At 39.1% G+C, this 16383-nt stretch overlaps 1 protein-coding gene across 1 annotated transcript in view; it reads right to left on the reverse strand.

The window, feature by feature from the left end:
- Positions 1–798: 798 nt before the first annotated feature.
- The window catches only part of RNF145 (ring finger protein 145), a 72178-nt gene continuing 56593 nt past the window's right edge, over positions 799–16383 (reverse strand). Inside the window, exons 8-11 of the mRNA XM_068536307.1 lie at positions 12913–13095; positions 5964–6111; positions 4685–5041; positions 799–2422 (exon numbers count right to left, since the gene is read on the reverse strand). Coding sequence (XP_068392408.1) covers positions 2039–2422; positions 4685–5041; positions 5964–6111; positions 12913–13095 — 1072 coding nt within the window. The 3' untranslated portion in view covers positions 799–2038. The remainder of the gene's footprint in view (positions 2423–4684; positions 5042–5963; positions 6112–12912; positions 13096–16383) is intronic.

The raw sequence follows: 16383 nt of genomic DNA on the forward strand, positions 1-16383 counted from the left end.
AAGACCCAAGGCAGCCAAAAATAAAAATAAATAAAAGAAAATAAATTTATAAAAAATAAAGTGTTTTGTAATATGAAACTATGACAAATAAATAGTTTTATGAAAACACCTGAGAACTTTTCCTGAAGTCTATGAGAGAGTCAGTCCTTTGGTGCTTAAGGATGGCCGAGTTCACTGTGCCATAAATAATTTCAACTTCATAGGCAATTTTATTCCTTTAAACAAGGCACCAAATATTTAATATTTGAATATGTACCTTTTACACAAGGGCTGAAATTCAGTTTGAAATCCAAGATTACTGCTAGGTTTTTGCACAACAGCCTGACTACCACCAGAGGGTGCCATCTGCTGTTTTCTGCCTGACCAGGATCACCAAAAGGACAGTGAGAAACTTTCGGCTATACCTGGGGAGAAATTCATTCTGGTCTAGCCACTTCCTTTCTAAATGTAAAATCATGCTGGTGTCAGGCTAGTTGGATAGAATCACCCAGGAAGCTATGAAATGCACATTCTCAGGCACCCCAAAGGTTAACTCAGTAGGTCTGAAGTGGGGTTCAGAAATGTGTAATTTTTTAAAAAAGTTCCCTAGATACTTCTGATGCAGAGCTAGGTTTGCTACCACTGGTGTAGAAGATTTCAAAGAACTGATCCTTTTCAATCAAAATGTTTTGCCATCTGCAGGGCATTTTTTGACAGGGATCAAGATATCAGAAGCCCAGCTGGCTAAGCAAAACCTCCTGAGAACAGAATTTCGACAAGACACCTTACAATAATAATCATCACAGAAATAAAACACTGTTATCTTCAAATTTAAATTTATTAAGACATTCAGCTATGTCTGTCAGTCTACATCCAAATTTGCTACTAAAAATAAAATAAAGTCACATCCCACATTAGGAATACCGAGTCCGAAAAACACTTTTTGAGCCAAGCCTATTGTATAAATAAATGACTAGTTTCTTTTCATATCAAAATTCCCATAAAAAATTACATTCCCCCCCTCCCCAGTTCCACCTGTAGCCATGATGAATGTAAAAATTTAAATATGACAAATCCTTGTCAAAGAAAAGGTGCAAAGTCTATTAACAGCTTTAAAAGTGGCATTTGCAGAGTGTGATCATACAGTTATGTACTCATTCCCAAAGTGCAAATATTGCCATAATTTAACACTGTTTTGATTCAGTTGCAAGAATTAAACATTACACAGGATTGAAAAGTACACTTAGGGCCTTTATCAGTGCCCTAAAGCCCTTCCCACTTTGGTCTCCTATACTAATGTGGACTCCAAAGTGTTCATTAGAGTTTTAGTTTACTTCACACAGCCAACACAGTATACGATGTATTAACAAAAGTTTCATATACATCAAAATATTGAAGACTCCATCATAAAGTTCAAGAGTCTCAGATTACATGAATGCACCCACAAGGCCCAAGTGCCCACCCACCCCCTCCCCCAAAGCACATACGAAGTATGAGCGTGCTTCAATCTTTGAATACAATCAATGCTTTTACGTCTTTGATTTCGTTTCAGTGCTGTACAAATAATCACCTGACTGAGTTCCAATTAACTGAGGGAAAAGGGGGTAGAGAAAAGGGCTGGTCACCACTCATACTTTGTAACAAGAATGGTCCTGTCCCATAGAAAGTGAAATATCAGTTCCACTTCTGCCTGCTTCCTCCCATGGTGTCCTCATGCTCTTTATCCTCCTTTCTTTAGCCCCTTTCAGACACTCAAATCTGATTTTATTTATCCCTTACAAATCAGGGGCCGTTTCTGAAGTTGCTGAGGTTGAATTTTCTTGGCAAACCTCTACCAAACATCAGCATAGGATATATAAATACATTTTGATTAGCATACTTTGCAAAATTTCTCCCACAAAGTCAAGGGGATGAAAGCAGGTGGTCTCCACTGAGAGTACTTCCTGGATTTAGATCCTTGGAATGTCAAGTTTCCTGCCTAATCACCTCATATATTCACTCCTCAAATCTGGGCACGAATTCCATCATGAGTTAACTTCTCCTCCAGAGTAGCAAAGCATTACTCCTGCTGCTTTTCTTCTAGGCTGACCTCAACAGGATGTGCTGCATCTTTTGCACTAAGAGGATTTTCCTTGGGATCACAAGCACCTTCCTGGCTATCTGATCTTCTGGCAATGCACTCGTCATTGTCCCTAGAACCTTCTTGCACCCCGGTCCCCCGAGGACGCTCCTGGCCTGGGGGTTCCGTACCTTCCTGAAGCACATTTTGCTCAGCTCCAGCAGGAGGCTGTGGAACCGGGTCAGCTCCTAACCCTGGCAGCTGCGAGGAGTTTTTGAGGTGGCAGTGGCACAGAGGGCACGTCTCCTGGACATACAGCCACTTCTTGAGACAGCCTGCGTGGAAGAAATGACTGCAAGGTGTGATCACAGCAGATTTCATGTCCTAAAAAGGGGGAAAAAGATAACTCGTAAATGTCTATTATCTAAAATCTTTGCTGCTATGCTCGAGTTCTAGTTCCAACATTTCTTTATCACAAATTCTCCATAGAAAATTTGCAACACAGATCTTAGAATAAAACTCATTTTATATTTTTGTAATAATCCTCTTGCCATCAGAGACCCGTTTATACAAATAATACAGGAACCACTGGCTAAGCAATTTTTAAAAAGAAGTAAAAACCAAAAATGAGGAAGAAACGACCTTCGTAATGGGGTTCAGACTTAGTATGAAACAAAGGTTATAAAACTGTAGCAGTATGATCGCTGGGTCTCCACGAGTATAATTAGAACCTCAGGAAATCTGATGAAGATTGGACTTTTTCCACTTTTTTGCTTCAACACAGCTCAACACATTATTCCATGATGAGATTATTGGCAAGGAGACAAAATCAGCCACATAACACCAGGGTATTGGCAAGGAAGTGGCAACTTCATTAGGGACAATGTACATCCCAGTTTTCACGATATAAGCCAGTGTTTTTTCAACGTGCATCAGAATCACCTGGAGTGCTGGCTAACCATGCATATTCTGGGGCCACCCCAGACCTACTGGATATCTGAAGATGGCATTCACAAATCCATAGGTAAAGCAAGCCACCCATGTGACTTTAATGCACACTTAAGTTTAATAACCACTGGAATAAGAAATGGTATACTTTGCACTAGTAGTCCCTGCATAAGATATATTTGGGGAGGGAAGGCTAGGGATATGAAGTTTAAATTGTAACAACATACATTTGGTTGATCAACCATTAATTTTGTTTAAAGTCCCAAAACAAGGAGTTGTGGCTATAATAGAAATTCCTTGCCAAGAACTGGTAACACCTGGGAGTCAACTTTTAAGCAGAAAGCCATCCAAGGAAGAGCAGCCAGCTAGGAAGGTAAGCAATTTGAGTTTTATTTTCAGTGTGGTATCAGCAGGTAGTTCAAGCACCTCAAAAAAAGTGATGTGACAACAGGAAATACAAAAAGAGGACTCTCAAATCCCAGAGATGGTATTTAGACATAGGCTGCTGAAGTTGATGTGCCCCAAATCTGTCTTGGCTATGCTTTGTCCTGCATACAACAAGGCTACCGAGCACAAAGGACCCGAAAGAAGATAATGGCCGCTTAAGTTTGGGGGAATCTACATGGCTCCTCAATACCCCCAAATGCAAAAACAACCTGGAAAATATTATTTTGCTAGTACCCAAAAGTATGCTCTATTAACAATCAAAAAGTGGCAGCTTAATTTTACTCTTAGGAAAAATTCTTACTCTAGATGGCCTTCACGCACAAACACACATCCCTTCTACACTGTAAAGCAGCCTTGGAGCAAGTACCTCCCCTGTATACTCATTGACACTATCTACAGTTTTATTCCGCCAGCCCACACTTTTTAAGAGTGATTTTAAAGGAACAGTTTTGTGTTGTGGCCCAGAATTTCTGCCCATACCTCCAACAGTACAGTTTAGCTGTAAAAGCTGCTACTCAATCACCCTCCTGCACAGGTGACTGGTGACTAAACTCTAGGCCTGTTGTTTGTTACTGTTATATTTCCAAGCTGATTTAAAAACTATCTTTCAATTCTTGCTAGAAGGCAGTCATCAGCTATTGAGGGCTCATGTGCCAAAGATGCCAGGGAGGCCAACCATAATGTACACCAACTGGGTGCCTCTGCCATATCTCCTGCCCCCTACTTCCACACAGAGGCTGCATCCACCTCAGATATACCTCAGCCCACAGGGAAGCACATACTCTCCACCCACGTCAAGTGAATGAACGTTTACTCCCTACCCTGGAAATACCAGAGGGAAAGAGTCAGAATCTTGGCACACCACTTTTCAGAAGTTGCTGACTCCTGATTCATAGTATGTATTTGATAGTACACATATGTGTGTGTGTGTGTGTGTGTGTGCGTGCGCGCGCGCGTGTATATTCAGGAGTAAATATAAAATACACCTGACCTGTTTTTCCTTTATTTATGGGTGAGCAATAATGTTGAAAATAACAATAAATTAGAACTTGAGGAACTAAATTTAAAGCTTACTTTAGAAATAAAATGGAAATATTTTATCAGGTCTTTAATAATATCTGAGGCCCACTTTTTTTTTACCCAGGAGATAATTTCTGCCTGGAAATTTAACTTGAATTTGGATAATGTGGTTAAAGTCCCAAGGGATACATGGTATGAACCACCCAAATGGCTTCTTACTGTATGAGTTACCTGATAACAGATGGCACAAATATCATTGTGTTTCTCAAGCTGCTCTTTCGTAGCAACGGGTAATGATTTAATCTTATTCACAGCATCCCTTCGGAGAAGGAAGCTCTTCCACCCCAGTTGGGCCCGAAGCCACACATTATAGTAGGAATGGATGAAGATGATCATTGAGCCCATTACTGTCCATTCTCCAAAGATGGTCTCAGAGACGCCGTAGGCCACCACACAGAGGGCCACGAGAAACTCCAGCAGGCGGTAAGTGCCGTTCACATAGTAGATGACATCATCCATGTTTTCTACTGGCTCTTTTCTGAATTCCTCAACCATAAATAAGACATAAATAAAAAGTGTTCCTAGAACCTGAAAAAAAAAAAAAGTATGTATATAATCACTAATAAAGGTTTTTCCTAGACTTTAAGTGATAACACATTACTAATATCTTTAGTATACCAGATTTCATATCCAGAGGAGACAGTGGTACAATTAAAATGTGGGTGATCTCAGTAATACAGGTCTTTGATACTGAAAAGTACCCTGAGATACAACTTTACTAAAATGATTCTGATTAGTAATCAGTCTTCTCTGACATTCTTTCTCTCTTTCCCCTGGTCACCAAAACCCTCACAATTCTATCTAAAATTTCCTAATTCTGTACTCATATCTGTTCCTCAACTTTCAAAGAATCTTTACTTCTACAAGGAACAATGAATAAATCTTTATCGCCAGTGCTACATTTTTCTTTTACTTGTTACTGATTAGGCAGCCAAGATACACTTTTAAGTTACAGTAAGTTTATTCATTCCATGGTAACATTGTGTGTGTGTGTGTGAGTGTGTGAGTGTGTGTGTGTAAAGTATATATCATGTCCGTGTAATACATACACAGGTATCATTTATTTATATACATTATGAAACTATGGATATTTTTGAGTGGGCAAAATGTGCTCCAAACAAGCACTAAAATCTTTTAATATTTTATAGTTACTTATCTATTTAAGATTTACATGACAGTTCAGTATCATACCATTTTGAAAAAGAGATATTGCGAAGTTTAATTACCTTGATTAAAAAAAACTACAGTGACAGATAGGCTTAGTATTTTAATAACCTACCTTCTAACTCCTATGCTCAAATAAATGTAATGCATTCTAGTAAAGAGGATGGGAAGTAATCACCTAAATAGACCACTTATCATCATTAATCTTGAAAAAATTTAATTCCTTTTCTGGAAGGAAAAATAAGAAAATCAGTTATTATATAAAGTTAATTAATCCTGGGCTTACCTGAAGAGAGGTGAGAATGCTGCTAGAAATAATGATAAGAAGCCAAAAATCCATGTGGAAAAACTGGCAAATCATATAAGCCATATAAGCAGGGAACACCAGTAAAAATAAACAAAGGCTCACGGCACGGAAGTGTTTCCATAAACTCCTAGAGAAAGAAAAGTATTCTTTTAACGTGCCTGTCACCTAGCAGCACAACTAACCGATCTTGTGCCATGCTTCAATTTCACAGCATTTTACTGCACACCCTTCTCCATGCCAGTCACAGTGCTAGATTTCAGGGCAAGTCATGTCAAAGGCTTCAAAGCACCTTTTCTCTTAACACCCCACACTCAGTCAATTGACAAGTACCACCAATTCTTTTTTTTTTCTGAATAGTTTGCTTTCAATCTCATTCCCATTCCAAGCAATCTCAAAGCGATGTCAGGCTTTTATAACATTAAACTTCAACAATTTTAACAGTAATGTGCTGTCTTAAGTCATGACGTCCTCTCCTCACCTGCACCACCCTGGATGAAAATCTCTGCAGCCGTGAGTTCAGTGTTACTAAGAGGAATGGCTCTCCGATGAGCAGGGGTATTACCCCTCACATCTGTTGAGGTTGGGGAAAAACTATGAACCACTGCACTTTAAGACCTACTAGCTGATCTTCCTCCCTTCTAGCCCCTGTTCCTAGAGAGATTAATCATTCCAAAGCTCTGCTAGCATAATACTGTCAATACCTTCTCTAAACTTCCTAGCCTGGCATTTTAGGTCCTCCACTCCCAATTTTTTTGTTTTTTTAGCCTTTTTTTAATTTTTTTTGGGCTGTGTTGAGTCTTTGTTGTTGCATGTGGGCTTTCTCTAGTTGTGGCGAGCGGGGGCTACTCTTGTTGCCGTGTGCAAGCTTCTTATTGCGATGGCTTCTCTTGTTGCAGAGCACGGGCTCCAGCAGTTGCAGCATGCAAGCTCAGTAGCTGTGGCCCACGGGCTTAGTTGCTCCGCAGCATGTGGGATCTTCCCGGCCGAGGGCTTGAACCCATGTCCCCGCATTGGCAGGCGGATTCTCAACCACTGTGCCACCAGGGAAGTCCCCATCACTCCCAATTTTCTGGTCCAAACTTGCCAACATCTGTCCCTCACTACAAGCAAAGATGGTTAACTCTCTTCCCAAGAAAACACAAGCACTCTTAAAAATCCCACCAGAAATGCCTGCATCCCACTCTCTCCTTTTCTAAACCCTTTAGACTAGCTCAAGCTAAACAAATATATTTACACAGGTAATGATATCCTTTCCCCAGGAATCACCTACCCTCTCAGAATTCTTAACATCTGTACCAAACAATCATACAATAAATTGCAGCACTGCTTCAATATATAGATATTTATATATAATATTTTATATATTATGTATCATATACACCTAAACATTCTTACTTATATTTTTATTTTATATTTATTATTTAAATTAAAATATTTTATATATGTACACACATTTTAAAAAAGTCTTATCACCCATATTTAATCTCCTCAAAAATAGGATAACTCCAGCTCCTAAGCACAGAGGCTTGTTTGAAATAAGTGCCAAATAAAACTTGAAAACTTATTTCTGCTTGATATTTTTCAAATTATTTTCCATCAGTTACTACCTTTTCTTACCTACCCACCTATCCACCCAAGTGCAAAGCCCTATAATATAGGCAGGACAAAAGTTAATTGTGGTCATTACACAGCAGAATAGTTCCATGTATAACTTTATGCTTTTAAGACACCCAACAAGTCAAGAAATTTCTTAGACTTAGATTTCAGCTTCTGATTCCACTTGAACCCTCCTTGTCAATAGTGGAATACACAGCAGGAGTCCCCTAGTTATGGCAAAAGGAGAAGGAACATAATCTTTTCTTTTATTTAGTTCTTCGTAAATTGTACTATTCTAATAGATCATTCCTTAAATATACCCCCAATTTAATACAGATTGTAAACCAACTTCTAAAAGAAAAATGACACAAAACCCTCCCCCAACAAGTGCCTTAAGCAGAACCTTGAAAAAATCTTTTTGTGCAATAAAAAAAAAAGGTATGATTTCCACCCCCTACAAGTTTATTGTTTACTTTATATATCCAATTTATAAGACAAATGATGATGTAATGACTTATTACCCCAACAAGGGATTTAAAAAAAAAAAAAAAAGATGCTAGATACTTCCATTTCCTTGGTAAATAAAAGCCAAAGTTGGAGTAATTTTTTAACATAAGGATCACAAATCTAGAAAGAAATCAGCGTGAGCCCCAAACAGCCATTCCCTTTCTTAAAAACAAAACTCAATTATAATCTATGTAAACTGAATATCAAGACTTAAATCATTTAATGATTTCCTAATAAAAACAAACACAGATTATTTAAAAACATTATGAGGAAACGTGAATTTCAACCAAATAGTTTAAAGCTCATAGCCACAATAATTATGCTGTTTTAATTAAATATCAGCATCTGTGATATGTTCTCAAGTCCATGTGAAGTATCTCAAGGAGACAGAAAAGTAACATAAATCATCCTGCCTACCTTTAACTCTATTACAACATAGGTGGGAGGAAAAATAACCACACTAAGTTAAATGCTATACTGTGTGGGACTGTCCACAATTAGCAAGTCTGATAAGAAAGTAAATTATTATTCTGGTTAAAATTAAAGCTAGGTACTTTGGAAAGTGTTTTACATCTTTTCTTGTCAAACATTTTTCTTACGAGAAGTTAAGGGACAAATATAAACCTGCCACAGTAGCTCTGCTTTGAGATTCCAAACTTCTACTTTTTTTAAAGAAAAGCAGGCAGAAAGGAATTACTGTAACAGTAGTTATAATAGGGCAATTTGCCTTAAAACTTTAAATATTTTTTCAAAATCAAGCTAGCTGTGATCCACTTATATAATTTACATATATATACAAACATATATTTATACATGTACACAGAAAAGTAAATATAACATTATGCCAACAGTTTTAAACTTACGTCTAATTTCTGTGTTTTATATACACACAGACATTACATACATATTTATCCTTATTTAAGCAGTTAAAATTCAATAAAAATCTAATTTAAAATTAAACATAAAACGAATAGCGGAAAATGATGCTAGAATCACATCCCATTAACAGGTTAAGCACTATAAAGTGAAAAAAAAATGTTTTTAATTCACCTCAACCCACTTCATGAAAAGTTAGTCATTTGAAAATCTGCTATATCATTTGAATACAGTAGACTCTAGTTGTAAAATTCCTTGCTAACAACTGTAATAAAATTCCTGGATAAAAGTAACAATTACATCTATGGGAAAACTATCTGAGACACATTTTTAAGTTTAAACACTGGAAGTTACCTCCAGTCCAAGCAACACCAAGACGTGTGAGGATTTTCCCCTAATAATTACTTCCTTAACGACAGAGAGAAGCAGAGTTTCAATATTATCTTTTAATTGTTCTCCTAATGTGAGAATTAGGATATTTTTCATTTCCTTTTTTAATGGTACACTTAATTGAATTAATTACAATCCTGGTACACTTAATTGAATTAATCACAATCCTCTGTTTAGAATGCACTATCGTTATGGTCTGTGCATGTCCCTCTTTTTATTAATTCGTAATCCAATTAGCTATTTTAAATACCTGAAATGTAGCAAGCATTCATGAACCCATCTCCCCGTACAAAAGAGGCCCTGGAATGAATGAATGAATGAATGAATGAATGAATGAATGAATGAATAAATAAATAAATAAATAAATAAATAAATAAATAAAGAACGTGAATTTCTTTAAAAAAAAAAAAAAAAAAGAGGCCCTGGACCACATGGCAGGCCAGGCTAGTCCATGTCCTGCCTCCCTCCACCCAATGAAACCATTTCATGAGTCCTGTGCTCTTCACTCTCTTGCTTGCTTCCCTTTCTACAGTTTTGTTTATCCATATGTACTCCTAAAGAGTGTATTTTAAAATTCTGTTTTTGACATAAAAATAACATTCTATATTGTCATCTTTTTGGATTTACTTTATCTCATCTTTTTGGATTTACTTCATCTATTGCTATGAATCATTCATAATGTTTAATGCATCACTATGTTTTTAATATTCCACTGTGACTATTATCACATTTATTCACCCCCTTTCCTGTTTGATTGGCATATGATTTGTTCCCAGGCTTTTGCTATTGTGAATTGTGCTATGAACATTCTTCTACATGTCCCTCCTGAACATGCACAAGAATGTCTTGAGTATCTACGTAGGAGGAGACAATGCTAAACTGTTTTCCAAAGTGATTACACTAATTTACACTCCTACCAGAAACCTGGGATATCTGGGGACCTATGTTTTCTTCTACCCTAGGTATCAGCTTTCTTTCCTCTCTCTCCCTTCCTTCCTTCTTTTCTATTATTTTTTCATTGCCACTTCCATAGGTTTAAAACAGTATCTCACAGCAGTCTTGATTCACATTTCTCTGACCACTAAAGACACTGAACCTCTCTTCATATTCATTGTTTCCGCTTTCACTAAAAGCCTGATGTATTTTATCCACTTCTCTCACCAATCTGAGCTATTTACATATTCTTGATACTAATTCTTGAGCAAGTGTGAATACTATAAATATCTTCTCCCAGGTTTGTAACTATCATTTCTAATACAAGTTTCCTTTAGGTTTAGAAAATGTTATTAATTTTGATAGTTAGATTTATCATTCTTTTCTTTCATAATCATAGTCATTCTTAGTCTCAGTCTTTCACGGTCAGTTCCATCAGTTTAAGATTTTTTTTTCCTACTTGAAGGTCCAAAATATACTACTCTATGCAGATTTAATTTTTTATTTTGACATTTAAGGCTCTACCATTCTGGAGTTGATTCTTTTGTTTACGGCCGTGAGACAGGAATCCAATTCCGTCTTTTTCCAATTAGAAACCACTTTTTTCCAGCTACATTACAGAAGAGAACCACCTGCCCCACTCATCTGACATGCCACTTCAGTCATACACCAAAGTCCCATATATATATATGGACCTGTCTGGGGGCTCTGTTCCATTGGTCAAGTTGTCTATACTTGAGCCAATTATTATAAAAACTTCACAATATCTCCTATTGTAAGTGAAATAAACTTTAATTTATCTTTCTCAAATTGTCTGTCTGATTTCAATATGGATTTATACTGGTTTCAAAGAATGAGCAGGGGTAGGGGCATAGTCTTTCTGTTGTCTGAAAGTATTTGTTTAAAACAGGGATATCTGCTCCTTCAAAGTTTGGCAGAACTTGCCTATAACACCATCTGAGTCAGGATGTTTACCATTTGCTTCCATTTCTTTAACAGAACTATCCAAGCTTTTTAATTCTTAAGTCAGCTCTAATAAGTTTTATTTTTCTCACAACTTTCCCATTTCATTTGTTTAAAGAAGTACTGCCATTTAACTGTTGATTGTATTTTCTAATTACCATAGGCAGTGGTGGGAGAGAAGTAAGAACAGAACCCTAACTGTTCATTCCTATCTCATCCTGTCACAGCCAAGAGCCTCTCTTGCCTCAGGCCAATTAATGCTGCTACAGACATGAGTAACAACAGTGACACCAATCCAAAATAACCACTCCACACCAACACACAGGGCTTCTCAGTCTTGCTTCTTTCCCTCTAAATTTCCTCTGTATTTGATCTTGGAGGAAGAAGCCAGTAAAATGATGCTAGTTCAGCACCCTGGAAGGACCCAGACTGAATTTACTGGTGCCTATGGCAGTGAAATTATGGTCTTATTTCTCTCTCTTTTCCAAACTTTCTATTGTATTATATCAGTCTTTTAATTGGTATAATTAATAATACTAAAGGATACTGCCAGATAGGACAAAATAGTAATTGTACTTAGGTCAAAACCCCAATTTAAGTGACTATTTAACTAAGTTCACCATTGAATTCAACATCTTAAATGCTTCTGCTGAGAAACCTTAAACCTAAAAACCAAATCTCAAATAAGTATAATGATTAAAATTATCTGAAACATATCCAAGAGCTTTGAGCTTATTTAAATTAAATTGACTCTTTCAGCCATTCTACGGTTTGACAAGTTTTCAGAATGTTTGGCAATATGGGAAATGGGGATAGAAAGATAAATCTGATTAACTATAATTAAAAAGTTAATTTCCTTACTTATAAAGCACCACCAAGGAAGCAATTAAATCGGGTATTTCAATAATCAATAATCAGAGTGTGTAGAAGGATGCTGGAAAAAAATAGTGGCACTGAGTTTTAAGCAATTCCTTATAGAAAATCCTTGTATAAATTACCATAAGCCTACCATTAGGTAGGTTACACTCCTACCATTCTTAGATATCCACTGAATTATACATATTTATATCATAGTATCTTAAAGAGCCAAATAATAATTTGACTTTTATTCCTTATGAAAATTTCTATAATATGAGATGAATATGAATCCAGCTGGTCCCATAAGGTATCAAGAATCCCCATTATAACCTCAGTTAGTTGCAAAACGCCATCAGATGAGACTTGTTATTCCATAAATGCCTATCTTTATGACTGTCTGACCACCTTTATTTTTCTCTCCTTCATTTGCCCTTTCTCTCAATGTTTCCTCTCCTTTAGCATTGCACAGAATAAAACTGTATATTATTTGTTATATTTACTGTACTGAATTTCATGCTCTACATTCTTAATTTAAAAACTGGATAAGTATAAAAAAGTACTACATTTCTCTGAAGAAGAAAAAGCTGATTTGTAATTACTTGGCCTTTAATGTGACTTTTATATACAGGAATGTTGAGAAAAAAAAAAACCAGAAAAGTCAAATACATACAAAAAATAAAAATGTAAACTTGTTAATAAGCTAATACCAATTATTCATCCACCTTGTCTCTAAACAATACCTAGATCTTCAGACAACAAATTATGTAAACAATATGACAAAAATTTCTTTTAGGAAGTTTCTTACTTGTCTCTAGATGCTCCCAGCGCCAAAACAATAGGATCTGCAATCTCTAACATAGACTGCAGGATAGAAGCTACAACAATGAAAAGGATAATACTGAGCAGGAATGCCCGGTGAACAACCTGCAGCTCTATCAGACCAGTCTGCACCGCCAGGATTAACAGCGTAACTCCTTCTGTCATGCCCCTAGAAAAGCACACGTTTTTGGAAAAACAAACAATAATCAGAATCACATTTAATTCTGAGGGAAAATAATTCAAAGGCTTAGACTGTTATTACATATTTGTGATCTATTCTGACTTCGACAAAAAAACTTGATCAAAATATTAATGTCAATGTAATAATATACAAGCATAATGTATCACTACATGTGCAAAACATAATAGCTATAATTTTAGCATACAGTGAGGAGAAAAAAAGCAACTTCTCAGATAAATAAAAGTGCTCTAACCAGGCTTTGCTAACGAGTCAGACACTCCTACCATTCTTAGATATCCACTGAATTATACATATTTACATCATGAGCTATATCCCGATTATAAAATAGAGACCCACAGGTGAATGTCTCTATAATCTTGGAGTAGGGAAGGTCTATTTAAGAAGACCATAAGAACCAGAGATGTAAACAAAAATACTTTTTTTGAAATTCAATTTCCATATGGAAAATATATACAAAGTCCTAAGACCTTTTTATCCTATTGACTTGAATTATAAAGAATCTCACAAATAAATGAGAAATGAGCAAAGGACAGGTACAGTTTTCAGATACACAAATTAGCAAATATTTCAAAGTTTGATGACCCAAGTACTGACAAGGAATGTAAAAAAATATGGGCAGACTAATATTGAGATATAAACCAGTAAAATGTTTCTGGAGAAGAATTGCTAATAAATTTAAAATGTACATACCCTTCAGTTCAATAATATTATTAGTAATTTACCCTATGGATGTACTATAAAAGTTAAGATATATAGATATAGATTTTTAAGATATATATATACACACACACACACACATAGATTTGAGAGATAAAGTAAACAATGGAGGGCTTCCCTGGTGGCGCAGTGGTTGAGAATCTGCCTGCCAATGCAGGGGACACGGGTTCGAGCCCTGGTCTGGGAAGATCCCACATGCCGCAGAGCAACTAGGCCCGTGAGCCACAATTACTGAGCCTGCGCGTCTGGAGCCTGTGCTCCGCAACAAGAGAGGCCGCGATAGTGAGAGGCCTGCGCACCGCGATGAAGAGTGGTCCCCACTTGCCACAACTAGAGAAAGCCCTCGCACAGAAACGAAGACAAAACACAGCCATAAATAAATAAAAAATAAATAAATAAACAATGGAACATGTTATGTGATATCATGGGGATACAATCAGTAAAATCCAGACTGAAAAACTAAGTAGGACAAACAATCTGATGTCTTCAACAAATAACATTAAAGGGAAAAAATACAGAGATAGCAGGGACCTAAATATTGAAAGAGACTTAAGAGGCATACCAGTCAACTACAATATGGGCATTATTTGGATCCTGAGTTGAGCAAACAAAATGTTTTCAAAAATTTAGACAGATAATTAGGGAAATATGAACACCAACTGGGTATTTGATGTCAAGGAATTCTTCTATCAGAAATGAATGCTCGGAGGAGAGAAGATGGCGGAAGAGTAAGACGCGGAGATCACCTTCCTTCCCACAGATACAGTAGAAATACATCTACACGTGGAACTGCTCCTACAGAACACCCACTGAACGCTGGCAGAAAACGTCCGACCTCCAAAAAGGCAAGAAACTCCCCCCGTACTTGGGTAGGGCAAAAGAAAAAGAAATAACAGAGACAAAAGAATAGGGACAGCACCTGCACCAGTGGGAGGGAGCTGTGAAGGAGGAAAGATTTCCACGCACTAGGAAGCCCCTTCGCGGGCAGAGAATGCGGGTGGCAGAGGGGGGAAGCTTCGGAGCCACGGAGGAGAGCGCAGCCACAGGGGTGCGGAGGGCAAAGCGGAGAGGTTCCCGCATGGAGGAGCGGTGCCGACCAGCACTCTCCAGCCCGAGAGGCTTGTCTGCTCCCCCGCCGGGGCGGGCGGGGCTGGGAGCTGAGGCCCGGGCTTCGGAGGTCGGATCGCAGGGAGAGGACTGGGGTTGGCGGCGTGAACACAGCCTGAAGGGGTTAGTGTACCACAGCTAGCCGGGAGGGAGCCCGGGAAAAAGTCTGCAGCTGCCGAAGAGGCAAGAGACTTTTTCTTCCCTCTTTGTTTCCTGGTGCGCGAGGAGAGGGGATTCAGAGCGCCGCCTAAACGAACTTCAGAGACGGGCGCGAGCCGCAGCTATCAGCGGGGACCCCACAGCAACAGGGGCGCAGAAGGAAAAACGGAGAGATTCCCGCACAGAGGCTCGGCGCCGAGCAGCACTCAGCAGCCCGAGAGGCTTGTCTGCTCCCCCGCCGGGGCGGGCGGGGCTGGGAGCTGAGGCTCCGGCTTCGGTTGGATCGCAGGGAGAGGACTGGGGCTGGCGGCGTGAACACAGCCTGAAGGGGTTAGCGCACCACAGCTGGCTGGGAGGGAGACCGGGAAAAGGTCTGCAGCTGCCGAAGAGGCAAGAGACTTTTTCTTGCCTCTTTGTTTCGCTGAACGCAAGGAGAGGGGATTCAGAGCGCCGCCTAAACGAACTCCAGAGAAGGGCGCGAGCCGCGGCGATCAGCGCGGACCCCAGAGACGGGCGTGAGACGCTGGGGCTGCTGCTGCCGCCTCCAAAAAGCCTGTGTGTAGGCACAGGTCACTCTCCACACCGCCTCTCCCGGGAGCCGGTGCAGCCCGCCACTGCCAGGGTCCCGTGATCCCCAGACAAATTCCCCGGGAGAACGCACTGCGCGCCTCAGGCTGGTGCAACGTCACGCCGGCCTCTGCTGCCGCAGGCTCGCCCCGCCTCCTCCGTACCCCTCCCTCCCCGCGGCCTGAGTGAGCCAGCGCCCCCGAAGCAGCTGCTCCTTTAACCCCGTTCTGTCTGGGCGGGGAATAGACGCCCTCAGGCGACCTACACGCAGAGGCGGGTCCAAATCCAAAGCTGAACCCCAGGAGCTGTGTGAACAGGGAAGAGAAGGGGAAATCTCTCCCAGCAGCCTCAGAAGCAGCGGATTAAAACTCCACAAACAACTTGATGTGCCTGCATCTGTTGAATACCTGAATAGACAACGAATCATCCCAAATTCAGGAGGTGGACTTTGGGAGCAGGATATATTAATTTTTCCCCTGTTCCTTTTTCTTTGTGAGTGTATATGTATACGCTTCTGGGTGAGATTTTGTCTGTATAGCTTTGCTTTACAATAGCAATATTTTACTTCACTATATTATAGCCTCTTTCTTTCTTTCTATTTTTTCTCCCTTTTACTCTGAGCCGTGTGGACGAAAGGCTCTTGGTGCTCCAGCCAGGCATCAGGGCCGTGCCTCTGAGGTGGGAGAGCCAACTTCAGGACACTGG

This window comes from Eschrichtius robustus, chromosome 2, assembly GCF_028021215.1.
Source record: "Eschrichtius robustus isolate mEscRob2 chromosome 2, mEscRob2.pri, whole genome shotgun sequence".
Lineage (NCBI taxonomy): Eukaryota > Metazoa > Chordata > Mammalia > Artiodactyla > Eschrichtiidae > Eschrichtius > Eschrichtius robustus.